This window comes from Cydia strobilella, chromosome 8, assembly GCF_947568885.1.
Source record: "Cydia strobilella chromosome 8, ilCydStro3.1, whole genome shotgun sequence".
Taxonomy (NCBI): domain Eukaryota; kingdom Metazoa; phylum Arthropoda; class Insecta; order Lepidoptera; family Tortricidae; genus Cydia; species Cydia strobilella.
Genome location: NC_086048.1, coordinates 17,320,946 through 17,340,494, shown reverse-complemented (window position 1 = coordinate 17,340,494; position 19,549 = coordinate 17,320,946). Strand labels below are relative to the sequence as shown.

The 19,549-nt window shown below is 37.2% G+C and overlaps 2 protein-coding genes across 2 annotated transcripts in view; one reads left to right on the top strand and one right to left on the bottom strand.

The window, feature by feature from the left end:
- Window positions 1–19,549, top strand: part of LOC134743743 (acetylcholine receptor subunit alpha-like) — a 102,009-nt gene that overhangs the window by 30,341 nt on the left and 52,119 nt on the right. The window contains exons 2-4 of the mRNA XM_063677378.1: window positions 6,757–6,911; window positions 12,200–12,380; window positions 14,983–15,098. Coding sequence (XP_063533448.1) covers window positions 6,757–6,911; window positions 12,200–12,380; window positions 14,983–15,098 — 452 coding nt within the window. The remainder of the gene's footprint in view (window positions 1–6,756; window positions 6,912–12,199; window positions 12,381–14,982; window positions 15,099–19,549) is intronic.
- The window catches only part of LOC134743785 (large ribosomal subunit protein bL32m), a 131,624-nt gene continuing 121,039 nt past the window's right edge, over window positions 8,965–19,549 (bottom strand). The window contains exon 5 of the mRNA XM_063677445.1: window positions 8,965–8,978. The gene's annotated coding sequence lies outside the window, so the exon portion shown is untranslated. The remainder of the gene's footprint in view (window positions 8,979–19,549) is intronic.

The window sequence follows — 19,549 nt, the reverse complement described above, 5'->3', positions numbered from 1 at the left end:
ATTGCGCGTTTTATCGGAGCTTTGCCTGAGGTGTGTTAAGTAAGCGCGCAATCAAAATTAAACATGCGTAAACAATCGTTACGCGTACCGATGAAACTGGGTAAGTTAGTCATGGGAGAATTAACGGTCGACCGCATCGCGAACTCTCGGCAGTTCAAGCGGACCGATCGTCTACCGCGAACATTGAAGTGAGACGGAGATATGGAAGTCGATCAAACGTTCTCTACAGTGAATCAGTACCCGTCAGTTAGTGTCTGCGTGGGTAATTTAAATAGCTTGGACGTCGTAATAATTATGGTTGTATTCCATACAATATTACATATACGTGAGATTTTTTTTGTTATTACACTAACATGAGTAGGAGATTTATGAAGGTGAAACAAAAGTCGAGTGTCCTAAGCAACAAAAAAAATTCGAAACAAAAATGGTTAATAGTAATTAAACGGATTCATTTACGTTAGAGATTTTTTTGTAGAATATAGTAAATATAAAGAGCTTAATTAACATGTAAGTTTTATGTACACATTAGTTGTTATTTTTATGTAAAAAAAAATTTTAATAAAGAAAGTTATTGGGGGCAGGTTTCTGTGCCAAGCTGGAAGAAAATATAAATACTTAATGAGTATATGCCTCAGAACAGCATATTAGAAAATCTCTAGTGTGGGGATTGATGTTTTGGTTTATTTCTCTATTTTAGTAATAATTTGGATTTATAAAAACAAATTGACATATTTTGTGGAGATTTTTTTCAAAATATATTATTTGTAACATAGGTAATCACATCTCAAAAAATCTCTAATGTGAGAATTAATGTAGATTTCTCATACATTTTGAACTGTGCTGACCGGCCTATTTCCCAAGTATGTAAGTGAAAGAGTGATGCGTGCCACAATAGACGATACAGCCATCATATCCATGGGCACATTAAATACGATGACATTTAATTTTAGACGAGCAAGTATTACTGCACAGTTATCCAATATTTGAATAACTTTAGCTTCGCTTTTACGTTTTATGTCGCAGTTCTTCGTGCCTTATTAGATTCCGGTCTCGAAAAGGCGTGTGCTGTTTTACATTTTGGGATCGTTTCTTGCTAGTAACGATAGATGTATTTTATAGCCTGCCTATACAGCCGTATTCTGACATCCTAGAGCCATTACTATTAGAAGTATTACCAATTAAATTACTTTCAGAAAATATTTTAATCGTTTTTATTTCAAGTGTCATATACGAATACGTGGAAAGGGCATGTATTTGTGTAATGAACAGAAATATTTGTTCCTGAGTTATGGGTGTTTTCTATGTATATAAGTATGTATATCGCCGCCTAGCACCCATAGTAGGTACAAGCTTTGCTTAGTTTGGGCTAGGTTGATCTGTGTAAGATGTCCATATCCCGTAACATTTATTTATTTATTTATACTAAGAAAAAGTGACCAAGGCTTCCAGTGCCCAAGGCCGCAATAGCAGAGGACGCTGGTTCGTTTCCAGCCTGGAGGCCTTGGTCACTTTTTCTTAATACATATATGAAACCTCTTTTACTATTGAATACCAATTAAATGAACTTAACGTCGCCAAGATACTGAACTTTTATATGCACATCCAAACACATTTCGTCCCTACTTTGAAAAAATCTCTTATCTCACGCCGCTACTCAGTTTAAACGCAGTAACTCTGTATGCATACTATGCATCCTATTACATACTAACCACATTTTTCTTTTGGCGCAGTAACTTATAAATAAATAAATATTATAGGACATTCTTATTTTTATTAGGACTTATGGCTTACTTAAAGTAAAATGCACATGTGAGGTCAGTTAAAGCAATCACATAAATGGGTCATGTGCAAAAAAAAAACAAAGTCAGGCAGAAAATCGTCAAGGTGCCTCTTCCATCCGTTTACTTGTATTTCTTAGCATTTATCAAATGATTGTAATTGTCCTCCACAACTGCTGGGCTCTTAAATCTATGTTAATTTAATTGTCCTAACAAATCTGCATTTTTCTAGACGTATATAATATTGATTTGTGTTTCATATTTTATCTCGATGTCTACATTCCTGCATCACTAACTATAAGTTTCTGTTTGACCCAATAGTTGACTGGTAGAGAATGCCTTCAGGTTAATAACAGAAGGCAGTCTCTACCCCCTTTAGGACCCTCGGGTACTTTTAGTATGTTGTTTAATACACCATTCCCTACAACTATGCCAAAATTTGCTTGTACACGAATTATTTCCCCTGTGTTTCCTTCTTTTGATGGCCTATTAAATAAGTAAATGTTGCGCGTATCTTAAATAGTCAAACGAAGAAGTGAAATTCTCGTATAAGTTGGAGAAATACCAACATAAGTGACTTATTATTATGCTACATAACACGCATCTTAAACATTCATGTTAGGACGGCCATTGGAACACTAATTCGCCATCCGTCTCAGACCCCCGTCCGTTTATAGCTACACTCCCGATATTTATTGCCGACCTCTTAGCTAAAGAGATGGACATTTTACATCCAATGGTCTTGTAACGGCGCATAATTGAATTTGAGGTACATATCACGTTATGTTTAATTTTACACAAAGTAGGTACTCAAACTCTCTAACCCCTAAGACAGTAAACATTTGTTGGAAAGAGCAAGTTTGCCATACGCCGGGAATGTATCAACAACTTTCCGTTACTTAAGAGGAAAGGGGACAGCCGCTTCTCCATACATACGTAGTCCCCATTTTCCTCTCTGGATAATGAGATTATGGAAAATATTGTTACATAATTTGATGTATATTAACCATAGCTAATATGTCCCAACGTTTGACTTTTTTAGATTTTTTTTATTATTGTAAAAATGATTTAAGGTGCGAAAAACAGATTTCATACAAATTTTTAAATGCTCCTATCTTTTATAATTAAAAATTCGAAAAAAATCAACGTAGGGGTATAGCTATGGTTGATGTACAACAAATTGTGTCAAAACATTTTCAATAATGTTAATATCCAGAGAGGAAAATGAAGGACTACGTTTGTATGAAAAGGCGATTTCGCGAGGGTCCTCCACTTTCGTCTTAAACGGAAACATCTCTCGGTGGAATATATATTTTCGCTTATTTCCTTATCTTAACAAGTTAAATAGCTCTCGCAATGGCGTTATTGATTGATGAAACTTGGGAAAAAAACATGAAAGTTGAATGATTACTTTTGTACTTATTTAAGTATGTAGTTTACGTTTTGCTTTTGGCAGGTTTCATGATAATAATAATGCTATAGCTGAAAGTTTAGGTTCGGCCAAAAAACTGTCGAACCTTTCGGCCAAAAAACTGTCTAACCTTTCGACCAAAACCCTGTCGAACCTTTCGGCCAAAAAACTGTCTAACCTTTCGACCAAAAACTGTCTAACCTTTCGGCCAAAAAACTGTCGAACCTTTCGACCAAAACCCTGTCGAACCTTTCGGCCAAAAAACTGTCTAACCTTTCGGCCAAAAAACTGTCGAACCTTTCGACCAAAACCCTGTCGAACCTGTCGCCCAAAAAACTGTCGAACCTTTCGGCCAAAAAACTGTCGAACCTTTCGACCAAAACCATGTCGAACCTTTGGGCCAAAAAACTGTCGAACCTTTCGACCAAAACCCTGTCGAACCTTTCGGCCAAAAAACTGTCCAACCTTTCGACCAAAACCCTGTCGAACCTTTCGGCCAAAAAACTGTCTAACCTTTCGGCCAAAAAACTGTCTAACCTTTCGGCCAAAAAACTGTCGAACCTTTCGCCCGCGCCTAATTTCTTTGTCTAATCATTCAGCTAGTTATTCGGTTTCGGCATATTTAAGTATAGTTGGTCAAACCAAATTGTCAGTAAATAAGAACAAAAAAAAAACTATACTCATGCTTATCTTTTGGGTGCTACTGCTAGTGTATGACAAAGATAGCATGATTCTCTCTGTCTATGTTTGAAATGAGACAGTCCTCTTTGACAAACTATAATTACGTAGTGTTATTTTTTTATCACTACATAGTATAAAACAAAGTCACTTCCTGCTGTCTGTCAGTCCCTATGTATGCTTAGATCTTTAAAACTACGCAACGGATTTTGATGCGGTTATTTAATAGATAGAGTGATTCAAGAGCAAGTTACACATCAGCATTGCACCCGTGCGAAGCCGGGGCGGGACGCTAGTTAGTATATTACATATATACGTACTAACACTTGCCTACATTATAAAATAATTTCGACGTGATTAACCGTAACTAACTATAAATTTATCTTGAGAAAGACGAAATATGCGTGTCACGATAGCGTCTTTTTTTTCTACATATTTATCCCGGGTACGTTCGGCTTACGGATGAAATCGAATTATTCACGTGACAGCAACTTGAGGGCTCAGGAAAACCAGTAAATGAGCGTTTCTTTTTTTTGCCATTTTTTTTATGCAACTTTTGTGTTATTTCTACTCAGAATCACGAGCTTTTTCGATCCTAATGGGATTAAAAAATGTCCCAAGGTTTTTTTCCTATTGTGTTACCATTTCCCCATATGGGGACTTTATATGGCAGTAACAAAAACAAAAAGAAAAGTTTGAAAAATTTATGGAAATTTTGGGACACTCTTTTTCTCCTATAAGGATGAAAAGGCCTCGTGATCCTGACTGGAAATAACACAAAAGTGGCAAAAAAGGTCTCATAAAAAAATGGCGAAAAAAGAAACGTTCAAATACGGTAGCATTTGTCTTCGATTACATATCAGTTGGTAAGGTGCATTGGGGTACTTAGAAAACCGGATAATTTTGGACTTTGTACTTTGGCAATACATTTGCTACGACAATACTTTGATATGCTTCATATAAAACGACCACACAGCAGCCACCCACGTAAAGTGCTCTAAGTACCTACTGAGTTTTGCATCTATAGTTATCGACATTATTTTCTTTTTAGTTAAAATGTAAGGAGTCGAGTGGTATTTTTTAATTTTATTTAGAAGAGCAAAGAAAGAAAAATCTATAAGCTGAGGTAGTTTTTTTAATATATTTGGGTCTCAATGTCACATTGTCTACACTGTATAAAGTGTGTCAGTCAGTATGCTATACTACAAAAAGGGGCCAAACCCTCCGGTTGCCGAGGCCGGAATCGAACCGGCGTCTTCAGCTTCACTTTTTCTTTAGTATGTGACATCTATTTTAGTTTATATAATTCATCATATCAGCCCTTTATCGCCCACTGCTGAGCATATATAATTATTTATAGTTGTGTGAGTATTACTAAAATACACAAATCAATAAATATTTTACCTTTCGCCGCCACGTCAATAAAGTAATAGTCTCATCAACGCCATGTCAAAAATTGCACGTAAACAAACCTGACCAAAACAACGACTTGATAAGAAGGGGCACGAAATGTACTGACTTTATATCAAGTGAATGGCAGCGAAAAGGTAAATAAAATAATTTGATTCGTTCCCTACTTTACACTGGTTTGTCTGAGATCTCGACTCGTCCACGTCCACGCAACCAAAAGTAATAGAAGACCGGCTTGTCTCCTCGGTAAGACAAGGACGAACGGCCCGCAATCAGGGCACGTACACACTATCCAAAAATCTTACGTGGGAATTGTAGCCGGGTGTACTTTACTGTATTTTCTTCTTTATTTATTCCTCATAAATTCTTACGGTGATATAAATACTAACGCTTATATTAAATACGAAAGAATTTAAAAAATTAAAATAAGACAGTCATTAGCTGTAAAAAACGAAAAAAGTGCCTACAACGTGTTTTTTATTTAAAAAAAAAACAATTTTTTTTTCATAGAAAATTTCAGTGTATATTTAAATTCGCAAGCTAACTAACAATGAAGCCAGAGTATCTGAGACATGTAGAGGGATTGTCTGATTAGAAAGAAACTTAATTAACAATTAAAAGGTTTTCTTCCGTTATTTTATAAGTACAAATACCTAGCATATTTAAATTCGTAAATGATCGTTGTGTAAAATCGCATGTCATTTTCTGCAACCTCTGCAAAAACCTTTAGCGTTTCTGCACGTATCAGTTCGTTTTTGTATATCCATAATCAACAGCGATTCTCGTGAAATTCCATGAATAATCTAAAACCGATTAGGCTAGCTAGATTTAATTATGAAAAAAATTATTCAATCCTAGGTACCTAATGAGGTCAAACGCGCAAAACTCAATGCAGACAAGTTACAAACAACAAACTGGCAGATGGAACTATTCCAAGCGCCCACTGTGGTGAAAAAATAGTTTTTAAAATATAAAACGTAGTTTTTTAAATATAAAAATATAGGTAACTAAATATATTAAGGGGCCCACTGACTATCAGTGCGCCGGACGATATCGGCTTGTCAGTTGTTCGGAACTGTCAAATTTTTGTTCTAACTGACAGGCCGATATCGTCCGGCGGACTGATAGTCAGTGGGCCCCTTTACAGTGGACAGCCATTTACAGCATTTACACCGCTCATTGAGAATCAGCCGATTGGGTAATTCGAACCTATGTATTGAGCGATAAAGCGCTTTTGCTTGTTACTAGCGTGAGTGGCGAATGATGCCTGGAAGCCAACTCGAAATTTGATATCTCCTCTTATTTATCGATACGACTCGTGTCGTGTAAATTCGTATCATATCAATAAAAACACACGTTCAGATTTCCAAACTTCGGAAATCTTCGGAATAGGTCTCCTCGAACCGATTAGGCGACAAAAACGAAACGAAATTGACACCACAGACTAAACACTGATCTGTTTTATTTTTTTTGTTTCAGAATCTCAAGAACCAGATAATGACTACGAACTTGTGGGTGGAGCAGTCGTGGTACGATTACAAGCTGCGCTGGGAACCCAAGGAATATGGTGGGGTACACATGCTGCACGTGCCTTCCGACCACATTTGGAGGCCAGATATTGTGCTTTACAACAAGTATGTACGAGACTTAATAATTTGCAATGTGTTTGTTCTATTAAACTTGAAATAATAATAATTGCTGGTGAAGCATCGATGCATTATTAATTTATCGTCGTATTTTACTTGTTGATGTTATTTGTTTATATGACTATGATAAAAACAGCCTTCCGCGGTTTTCGAAAATTTTAATTCGACTACCCCGATGTATTTTACTCCAAACTTTAATAAAAGTCGGAACGTAGTTGTCTGTCTGTAACATAATTTTATTTTAGCCAAGTTTGCATTAGACTCATTGTTGGCAAAAATATTTTTAAGATGACAAATACAGTCGACCAATTTCTATCCTGAACTTCTTTACCGATACCGGTATTAAAACTAAAAACTACAGTTCTTAGTTCTTTGCGCCCATGATAATAAAAGTCGTTTAAAGTCAATGAATTGATAAGTCTTCACTCTGGTAAAATTATTGTAACAGTCGTAACTGTCAACTCTAAATTGATCCCATCAAGTAATTTTAACTCGATTCGCCACCATTACCGTCGAAGATGAAAATTCTTACAGCTGAATCGGGAAAACCAATTATCGTAAAATTCACATTTAATTAATTGTTTCATTGCTCGTGTTATTTCCTAACTTTATTTTAATTAGTGTTACAAAACGAGGTTGACTCGTTATAAAGTATTGAAGTCCGGAAAATAATTTTACACTCGAAGAGACAGAATTACTGGAAAATAACTATATATTTCACGCTCGTGTTGTCACGAAGAACGTTTTATGTTTGTTTTTATGAGTAAGAAAACCAAATGTGTTATGCTAAACGTTAAGCGTTGTTACCCGAGACGCGAGAGCTGAGATGGCTGACAGCCGGAAGCATTTAGACGAAACCGTACTGCGGCCGTAGCACGGTCGCATTTTTATCCCTTGTCACCATGCCTGTCACGTTCTAACAAGTATGTAAGTGCGAAAGTGACGGGCATAGTGACAGGCGATAAAAATGGAACCATGCTGCGTTCGCTGATCCACACAGATTGTATGTATACTGTATAATACCTTCTAGTGGCGTTATTCATAAACGCGTTACTGGTCTGAATTAGCTATGAATATTTTGTCTTTATCTGTCATTTTGACTTAATGTATTTGTAAGAAAGGGATAAACATAATTTATGCAAATCAGGCCCGTAAAGTTTTATGGATAAGGGGGTATATCTTTATTAGAGCATTTTGAAAGCTTCACTACTGTTGACACATTGTGACGTACATATGATGATTTTTCCAAGTAATCCCATCCCATCAAATTCGATTGAACAAAAATGTACTCTCAAAATGGATTCAGGAAAACTGCTCATATGTATACGTACTTTGATTTCAATAATGATATTTGGTGAATAAGCTATATCTTCGTGTACAAAAATTTTTTTACTGTTTATTATTTTTATAAAAAAAAAACACAGACAGACTTAGCCTAATCTACATTGTATATAATAGATTGTTAGCTAAGAAGTATGAAGTCTTATTTTTAATTACATCATTATTATTACTATTTATTTAAATAAAAATTTATATGGATGAAAAAAACAGTTCTATTTTTCTAAACGAAAATAATACAACATATAATTATATAGCCGGCTTCGTACAGTTCGTACCTGTGAATACATAGATACTTAGTAGGTGCTGCTGACCCAAAAATACCTTTCAATTTAACTAAGTCTCCATGCTCTAAAAGCGTAAATACAAATTTGCATATAAACCTATCAATGTTCCATCGACACGTAGAATGTTTAAGAAAAAGCGTCTACCTCCGCGTGTGACCCCCGCCACCATTTTCGTAATTCGCGGCATAAACCCCGCCTTCAAGGTGTACGTTTATCTGACATGAGTGCCATATAAATGCGGGATGACTTACGATAAGTGCTACGTGAACGCTCTTCGTGTAGGTATGAACTACCACCATACGCGCAAAATGTACAGGTAAAACTCTCTCCTAAATTGGTATACTTAGACGTCTTCAAAGAAGTAATGTTTCATATGTAATCGCTTTAGGTTTGCAGTATATACGGGTTCCTCAAGCTTATTTAATAAAATGTGGCACGGGTGCGGATATTTTATTCGTTTTTAATTATTGATAAATTATAGTTGCCCTTTTATGAAAACTGAATCTCTAAACAATTTACACCAAAATCATTTTATCCTATATTCTACCTAGTAGCCATGATGCATCGGTGCTTCACCAAATATAAAAATATGTATAATTAAATAAGACAAGTGATTTAATTTTTTTTTCGTGTATATTATTATGTCAATGCAATACTTAGTTCGAAGACATTAGCTTTATTTACCTACATGATGTTGATTTGACACCAACACCACCCAACACACCCGTTACCGTTACATTACCCTTCCAAATAACGCAGTAAAACACCGTTTAAGACAAATACATGGCCGCATGGGACTAGAATGGTGTAATGAAAGAAGCAAGGATTCTGTTTAATAAAATATTAGGGCGGTTTCAGACTAGGGTATTTTTACGTATATTTGTTTAAATTATTGATCTCACCTACGATTCCTAGGGTATCAAAACAACTGACCAGACTCCTATGGGTTTGATTTTTAATAAAGCGAAAAAAAAAGAAAATAACACGTTGTTTTAGGAAACTTTAAAAATTTCTCGATAATTCCCGTGCCTCGAGAAATAAAAAAAAATCGACAAACCAGAAACCGTATTCATAATTATTTGTCCCAACAAAAACAATATAAGTAGCTCCGATATCCCAAGTATTATTATTAAATTCTGTAAGTTGATCACTCGTGTAGGATTCAACTCACTACTTAATAATGACAGCTAAAAACCTAAGTGTGTGGTGCCCGCGGAATAATTAAGAGGAAAGGGGACAGCCGCTTCTCCGTACAAACGTAAATAAAGATAAATAAAGTTTATTATTCAAGTACACAAATTAATTACAATGCGCTTATGAACATCAAATGAAGCTACGCCGGCTACGTAGTCCCCATTTTCATCTCTGGATGTTAACATTATGGAAAATATTTTTACACAAGTTGATAGTGTATTAACCATAGCTATGCCCCTACGTTTGACTTTTTTTTCAGTTTTTGATTATTGTAAAAATTAGGAGCGAAAAACAGTTTTCATACAAGTTTTTAAATGCTCCTAACTCTTATAATACTTAATTAAAAATTCAAAAAATCTAAGGGGCTAGGGAATTCGAAACCGGTTTTCATTTGTGTAAAAATTCGGTTAATATTCGGTTATTAACCGATTTTTCCATACAATTAAAATATTATAGCTGTAGTTGATATACAAAGAATGGTTTCAAAATATTTGAAATAATGTTAATATCCAGAGAGGAAAATGAGGATTACGTTTCTATGAAAAGGCGATTTCGCGCGGGTCCTTCACCTTCGTCTTAATATGGCTGCTTAGAATTTTGAAGCGGTTTGCGGGATGCATTAAATTCCGACATCGTAAGTTGTAGGTGTAATTAGAGTACGTTTAGCGATACAGTGCCGTCTTCCATTGTTAAATATTTACCGAGCAAACAAAATGGTCCCGTTGAGAACTCGCAATAACAGAATGTAGTCGTGCTTACCCATCTACTCGAAACACTCCACTCGTGCTATTGATTATCGATATTATGAAATCCGTAACAGTCGCGTTATTTTTTCTATCTCTTGTACTTTTGCTACAGTGTACCAACGTATGTATTTACTTGCTTTCCATAAGTAACTGCTTAAAGATTTTTAAGTAGATTCGTGTACCTACAATTTTATTTTGTTTATTTTTTAGGTGATAGGCGACCCCGATATTTCAGAAGGATTTTCAATGATATTCGGAAAAGTGAAAATTGGACTTACAAAGCTATATGCAGACATTAGACGCGATATCAATAATGTGATAAACTGTACAGTTACCGCTGTGGACCATCTTTTGCATAAAAAGGATTAAATAGACTTTGGGAAGAATAGGTAAATATCTTAATACAAAAAAACGGGTGTCGTACTATTAATGCAAAAATCTATACACTTACGAGTTGCAAAGCTCTATAAAAGTGCAATGTTAGCAATTCTATGTACAGAAGTCTCTATCGAAGTGTCACAGTTGAATTATAGCGTTCGCATTAATTTTGTTCTATACCTTGAAGCGTCGGACGTTGATAAATGGTCCGGACAGCAGACATAACTCATTTCCGATCCCGGCCCGCAACCTCTGCGCGCCTCTCGACTAAGGCGCACCTTTTTGCCTCTTTCACTATTCTCTGCTCACTCCGGTACACCACTACTACCGGCGGTCTCATCGATTCTTCCAAATAACAATTTTCTAACCCTCATTCCCATTTTCATTCCATTTCTCTTTCATTTTCACGTTTATGTAGTTACTTGGCTTGATCTTTCTTTGTATGTTGGTGTATAAAATAAAATGGATAAATAAACTGTGTAAAAGCGACACGTTTTACTTAAATGTTGCATGTAAGTGTGCCTTATGTTGTGTTGTGTTGTTTTGTTCTTGTTTTGTTTCCTTGTGCGAATAATTGATAGATTGGAACGCACGCCGTCTAGAACCGAGCCGAGAAATTCGTGTCGGCGTGAATATCTTATGCGATGCGGTGCGACAGATCCATCGAAAGCGCGGTTGAATCTCAACGAATACTTCGCATTATGTTTTCCCAGTCCGTATCAAATTCGTATACCTTCCATTTATTTATCACCGCATTGAAAGTTCTAAGCGTTTGCGATAAAGTTGGAGTCGGAATAATGATCGCTGCGGCACAATGGAGCGCATTCAACGACCTGACGGCGAACACAATTGAGACTGAATTTAAATTTAAAAAAAAATGTAAACGACAAATTAAATGGTACAAAAATAAGAATGAAATCGCCGCGAAAAGTAATTTATTTTTGAATGGGGACACAACTTCACAAAATCTTAAATGCATTAGGTTTATTCTTATAGAAAATTATAGACGAATACACTGCGTAATACTCAAATTCTCGGTACACCTGTTTACACAAGCACGACTTTCGTCATCAATTGTTATTTCTTAGTTCAAATAACTAATCAATATTATCTTGTTACTAAATGCTTACTCGTACTTACATACTCATACGTTGATTTTATTGTAAGTATTGAATAGGCACCGCAAAACCTGGTCTGATCCCGCCACGACAGGCACGCGGTAGCCGACCCGACATACATACGCAGTAGCAACCCGTATGCAGTTGCCGACACGACACCCAGAGGCAAAGTTAGGAGCCGCGAGCCGGCTTGTAAATGTGCGTTAACATTGCAGTGCTGACGGCAACTTCGAGGTAACGTTGGCGACCAAGGCGACCATCTACCACCAGGGGCTGGTCGAATGGAAACCGCCCGCCATTTACAAGTCTTCCTGTGAAATAGACGTGGAATATTTTCCGTTCGACGAGCAAACGTGCGTTCTTAAGTTCGGTAGCTGGACGTACGACGGATTCAAGGTAATTGCGCGGAGCCCCCCACCGCTCTCGCTGACCGCTCTGTTTGTCCGCAGCGCCGACGGCAACTACGAGGTGACGCTGATGACCAAGGCCACCGTGTACTACAACGGCATGGTGGTGTGGCAGCCGCCCGCCGTCTATAAGTCCTCCTGCTCGATCGACGTCGAGTTCTTTCCTTACGACGTGCAAACCTGTGTGCTTAAGTTAGGCAGCTGGACGTATGACGGCTTCAAGGTGACGCCCGCTGTAGGCTGCTTGGCGCCGAGCGCGGGCCGTAGCCGTAGGGCCCCGCGTCGGCCGATGTCCATGCAATAGCTTGTTGGCTCGAACGTAATTCGTCGTGTAATTATCATTACTTTTCTGTCCATGTGGTATGTTTTACTCACTTTTACATATTGACTGTAAGACGGCGCTAGCGTAGAGGCGTAGAGCGCGCGTCCATATCGCCCGCTCCCCGCCCGCAGCTCGCTCCTTTAGCTCTGACATGTTGCAAGTTTATTTTCCTATTGCAATGGTGATGTAATGATGTTTTAAAGTATGTGGAGTAGCGGTATGTCAACGTGCGTGACCACGAATGCTCCAGATTATCCTCGGCCGGTTCCACTAGATCGATCGGCCTTCCTCGCTCGACACGGAAAGGTATAAAATTCTGACTGCCAGGTGATATGGGATGCAAAAACTTCACTCGATCCGTTCCTCTCCGACACATCCCGTCGCGCGTGCGTCTTGCCGCGCCCGCGAGCTGCCCCGGCAGAAATGGCAGCGGCAAGCTTGCATCAGACCGGCAGGTCTCGCCGCGCCGCAGGACGCGCCGTGTGCACCCCTCCCTAGCTGGCTCCGCTCGCGCCACACACACACACACACTGGTACACATCCCCGACGACGCTTGCTGCATGCTCCCCACGATCGATGTACACTCGACTCACCGCATGACTCCGGCTTCATCCACCCACTTGCATTCCCGATCACGGCGGCCGCCCGCCCGGACCGCGGACACGGCTCTGACACAGCTTCACACGATACCTATACACGCGAACAGGTTAAAAGCACAGCACGAGAATTAATTTGATGTGACGTTCACACTAAACGTTCAACTTACACTTCCGAGCATAAAACAGTCATCACGTTGCATATTTTATACCTTTCCCTATTAGCGACATCGTAGTGGCTGTAAGAATTCGGTGTCGCTCGTCGTCCATTGCATGATACCTGATCATTCCGAAACAAGTAATCCTACTCGATCCAGATACACTCCATAGTGCACAATATCTAAGCTAGATGTTAAGACTCCTAGTGTGAACGGCGCGGCGGTTGAAGCGAGGACGGCAGAAGACTCGCTTGAACCGTGGCGACGTCTGTTGCATGCTCCACTTAATAAAACTTGCGCCTGGTGCCAACACTCGTGTTTGAGTATAGTTGTGAGGCTGCTCGCTGCACGGTGGTACAAACGACATGTGAGTGGTGGCACGCGGGCGTAGAGCGCGCGCCGCCGACCGGCGCCCGCCGCGCGGACACACACACGCGACGGAGCCGGCGCTCCCGATGTCCTTTACAGATTTGTTGTCGATCGCACGCATTTGTGCGTGACCGTGTAAAGTAACGTTGTCGTACGCGAGACGGTAACTTCCTAACGACGCGACGAGTAGAGGCCGACTCCATCCTTTAACTCACACGGCGTCTCCAAACCAAACCTAATATTTATCGGTGTTCTCTGTGTTTTACGCGTTGTCACTACTTCGCATGATTCGGAATATTGATGTTTTTGACATTGGCTCTTCTGTGTTTATGGTTGATGATGTATTGAGCGAATATTACAACTTTTTATCGACGTTTTTTTAATTTTGTTGAGACAGGTACATCCCACTTGGCACACTTTGTGGTATGTGGTTAGAGATTTTCTTCGAAGGTCACCTTGAATACGTTTTACATTAAAATACGTATGCTCGTGCTAGCTGCTTAGCTGCACTTGGAGTGTACAGCATAAGAGTATTGAAATAGTTGCAAAATGTCTTTATAGGTTATAGAGATTGTACACATTGTGTGACAGGGTGCATGTATCGGATAAATAAACTGAAACTAAATAGGACGTGTTGATGACCATTTAAACTAGAATAGTGATAATATTCATTAAAAATAACGGCAATGCAATAGAGCAAAATCTATGTTTTACTACGTTACTGTATCTACGGTAGATAATCATAGTAACAGTATTGCTACCAAAACATCGACAAAGTTTTTTGACAGATCAATAACTTAATCTGGGACATATGTTTGCTCTGTTATGCATTGCATATGTAATTTGAAAATAAAGCTTTCAATGTTTAATAAACCAAAATTAATTTATTAAAGATTATGTTCAATTAGGCTATACAGTTTTATTTCTTTTTTACTATTAATAACTTCCTAAGCATTAGCTATTGATCAAAATTTTCATTCTATCATAAATGCATTTTAACAAAGCTAGTTAATTGCATTCTTGATAGCTTAACTAAAATTGGCTAAACGTTACAGATACCTAACTATAAATCGTAGATTGAATCCACACAAAGTATACTGAGTATTTTCCAGTAGTTGATATAAAACGTGTGCGATGTGATGGCAGGTGGACCTAAGGCATATGGATGAGCAGGCCGGCAGCAACGTGGTGTCGGTTGGGGTGGATCTCTCCGAGTTTTACATGTCCGTTGAGTGGGACATACTAGAGGTGCCTGCGGTCAGGTGAGTCAGTCTAAGGTCTAAGACCTCCTTACAAACGATAGCTAAAATACTCGTAGTGACGCTAAGCTAAGTAGTAAGTATGATTGTCCCCTTATGTGTAAAATGAACCAGAGGACCATTACCATTATTAGCGTTATTTTAACTAACATGTAGATTAAGCTAAAAACTAATAATATGTGGACCTAATGTTGTCTGTAATAATAAATAAATTCATTCATTTAGGAATTCAAGCATTTCGTACATTGTTCCGCCATAATCTATCTCTATTGCACGCTTTTCATTCTTAGCGCAATTCTTCGTGCGTAGCGTCCTTACTTTAGAGATAGACTTACATCAGATTTGTTCGTAAAATCTTTTTGGTACATAGGTGTATCTGGCAAGTAGGTATATCTGTCAATGTATGCCAATGCCGAATGATTTGTCTATCAAAGATCTGTCCGCAGATATTGCCACATACAACCGAATCCACGTAGAACTATACCAGAACGTATACCAAATTATAACATAAGAATATCAGACCCTTACGTAAACCACTTTGCCATTAGCCCACGTATTGATTACAGGAATCGGATCGAATACAATATTGTATTCTATATTTGGGTGTTTTTGTTAAGATGGCGAAAATGATTCGCCCGACAAAGCAGGGCGCACAATGAGAAAATATCCTGGTAATTTATTTTCATAACGGGCGCTATTATCGTCGCTTGCCAGCCAGCGAACGATTGCCTCATACGAAGTCGTACTGAGTGTGATGGTAGATTACAGGTACTTACTTTTTGAACGATATTTTTCATATGCAAAGATTTCATGTACATTTCATGTACACCGTGTCCAATAAGTCCGAACACACATCTTTTTACCTTGGCTCTAAATACATACGGAATAAAATAGATAGTTTATGTTTTGAAATTTTTTGTCGGTTCGATTCCCGGGCGAGACAAGCTAATTAAAAAAAATTATTGAATGCAGTTTTGTTTCTTTTTAAAAATAAAAGAATGTTTCCTTTAAGTAATATAAGGTACGTACGTAGGTAGGTAGTAGGTAAGGTTTTAAGGTAATTTCCCTCCAGGGAAAATAATTTTTTTCCACACTGTATAAGGGTCAATTAATAACTGTTTAAATATTGGTTCTTACGTTGCACCGACTATATTTACTTTAGGAAACAACCCGTATTCACTAGTAGGCCTAAGTGCGATTGACTCGAACTCTCGTCAAGCTACAAGAACATAGATCTAGATGATGCCTTGTCCGGCACTAACAGAAATTTCCCGGTATTAATTATTGTTTATTTTTTGATGGAACGGTCTTTACTCACTGCTAGCGAGCAAACAGCCAGCATTCCTTTTCAGAGTAGTCTCTTTTCATTTTCTGTTATGATTTGCTTGCTCCAAGAAACTTGTCGTAGCACGGGCTACAGCTATCTCAATATTATATACCTTTATTATACCTTTTTTTTAGGGTTCCGTACTTCAAAAGGAAAAAACGGAACCCTTATAGGATCACTCGTGCGTCTGTCTGTCTGTCCGTCTGTCACAGCCTATCTGGACCAATTAAGTTGAAATTTGGTACACATATGTAAGTTTGTGACCCAAAGACGGACATGTAACGTAAACAAATGAATTTAAAAACATGGGGGCCACTTTTGGCGGGTAAATGAGAAAATTTTAAATTAAAGTCTTTCAAACTATATTGTGTTACATATCAAATGAAAGAGCTCATTGTGAGAATCTCAAATATATTTTTTGTGTTATTTTAAAATATGTAGTTTAGAAAATATTTAGGAAAATAACCAAAAAATTACCACCCCCCCCCCTTTATCTCCGAAACTACTGGCTCTAAAATTTTGAAAAAAATATACAAAATAGTTTTTTACCTATACATGACAGGAAAACCTATTATAAATGTGCAGTCAAGCGTGAGTCGGACTTAATTACTTATATAGTTTTTAATCCGACCCTTAACGGGTTTTTTATAAGACATTTAACTCACGTTTCACATATAAAATACATTGTTTAAATTGTGTAATGTACGGAACCCTTGGAACGCGAATCCGACTCGCACTTGGCCGGTTTTTTCTGAATGTAAATAAAAATACCGTAGATTTTTTTCTTTCTTTCTTACTACCATAATTATAACAATATTGAAACTTATTAAATTAACTAATTTAATATGTTTGAGTCTCACGGGAGTTTTATAGTTAAAATTACTATTGAACCTTCACGAAAATTGCATTGTAAAATGTATAAATTTAACAATCTCATCTTGTTTTGACATTACTCGTAAGTCGTTTCTCTGAGATGTGCAAGGAATGCAAGGATGCATAGCGAGGAATGTGTTTGTTAATAACCAATAGAATAACTAGACGCCGAGCGAGGAAAACAAATGAAGGAACGAGGAAACAATTGAAATTAGTTTTTCAAAATATGATTGTACATTCCCTAAGTTTGTCTGTCTAATTAGTTTTACACTCATCTACTCGAAGGTTAGCTGGAAGAGATCCCTTAGTGTTAAGTTATTCGCCTTTATAGGTACCTCGATTTTTAGGGTTCCGTACCCAAAGGGTAAAAACGGGACCCTATTACTAAGACTCCGCTGTCTGTCTGTCTGTCCGTCTGTCACCAGGCTGTATCTCATCAACCGTGATAGCTAGACAGTTGAGATTTTCACAGATGATGTATTTCTGTTGCCGCTATAACAACAAATACTAAAAACAGAATAAAATAAATATATAAGTCCCATACAACAAACTTGATTTTGGTGCCGTTTTTTGCGTAATAGTACGGAGTCCGACTCGCACTTGGCCGGATTTTTTATTTTATGTGAGCCTGTTTATGTACAGTAAAGTGATTCTTCTACTACTAATAAACGCAAAGTATAACAAAAACAGAAAATATAATGTAACAGAGTACCGGCAATCGTACTCTTACCTCCTGTATTTAATTGCGGAAAGTATAGACGGCTCCCATGGGGTTTTATCTTTATTTCTAAGTTCCACCGATCCCCTTTTCACACTAAAGCAATTTACTATTAATAAAATTGTTCTTGAAACAGAGTATTCTTATTCTACAAACTTTAAGGAAGCCGCGGAAATAATACTTATGCAGGGTGACATTTAAGACGTGTATACAAATATTATTATGAAAAATCGATAGGGAATCTTGATTAATTCGCTATGAAAAATTTCTAATTAAAAACGAAAGACAATCAAATTAAGTATTGGATTTACCTCCCTATATTTCACGGCGTTAAGTCACTTCCTAAGTCACTTAGATTTTAGTACCATTACCATGTGACTTTTAGATTACACCTCCGGAAATCATTAAAACCCAAGTGTTAAATGTGTGGAAGGCAAGCCAGATATGGAGATTGGAAAAGTACAAAACCATATGAGCTGACATCGGATTCTAGGGGGCAAAATTTAATGATAGGTAGGGAGCTCCTATGTCAATAAACTCAATTATCGATGTTTCTCTCAAATACTAGTGATCGCTCCCAGTTCTGTTTGTAAAAATATAATTTTATTGAAATTAACATGTAATAATTCAATCCCATTCTTCTTTATTGTAAAGGATTTTTTTAAACTTCTACCTATGTTTAAATTTATATGACAATGATTTCTTTAACTGAGTTTAAGAAATAAAAGCTCCAAAAAAACTTATTATATTTCACTTCTTGAATTAAAATTAACAATATTCATTCAATCAATATCAGATATTATGATTCTTGAATTTTCTCATATAATAACATGTTTGTCATAAATACTTATTGTATATACTCAGAAGATTTTTTGTGTTAACGGCCCTCAACTCACCACGTATAAAAAAGCTATAGATAGATGGATATATTTATTTCTAATTGGAAATTACATGGTATTTTCACTTAAAAATATCACAAATTCACAAAAAGATCGTCAAATGTATACAAAAATAATAATAAGCAACGAAACAAAACGTAAGAAAATCGTACAAACCAAAAATGTGAACAAAAAGAAATAAAATTTATATATAAAATAATCAAATTCTGAATTGAAGTAATTTAAATATGAAATGTCAATGTTGTATATAATACTAGGGCTTCCTAGTTAATCTAATGTCAGAAAGTCATAAAACAATGTCAAAAAAAAAAAACAATATAAAACCTAAGCTCCTCATTTACTAGGTACACCAATATTATGTAGGCTATTCGCTGCGCTCACAGAACTATAGCCAGATTAAGCTCTCAGATTAATAATTTACAATACACCCGAAGGCACGTAGTCAAAGGGACCAGCGCTTTGTGTTTATTGTGGGCTCTAAAACGGATAATAAAGCATTTCTTGAAAACGTCCCGTCCAATTCAAGGTTTAAATTGCTTCCCTAGTTTATCTCCTGAAGGAGTAGGATTAAATAGTATGTAATCTATTCCGATTTATTCAATTTAATGGGGAAATTAAAACATATACTATATTGAAA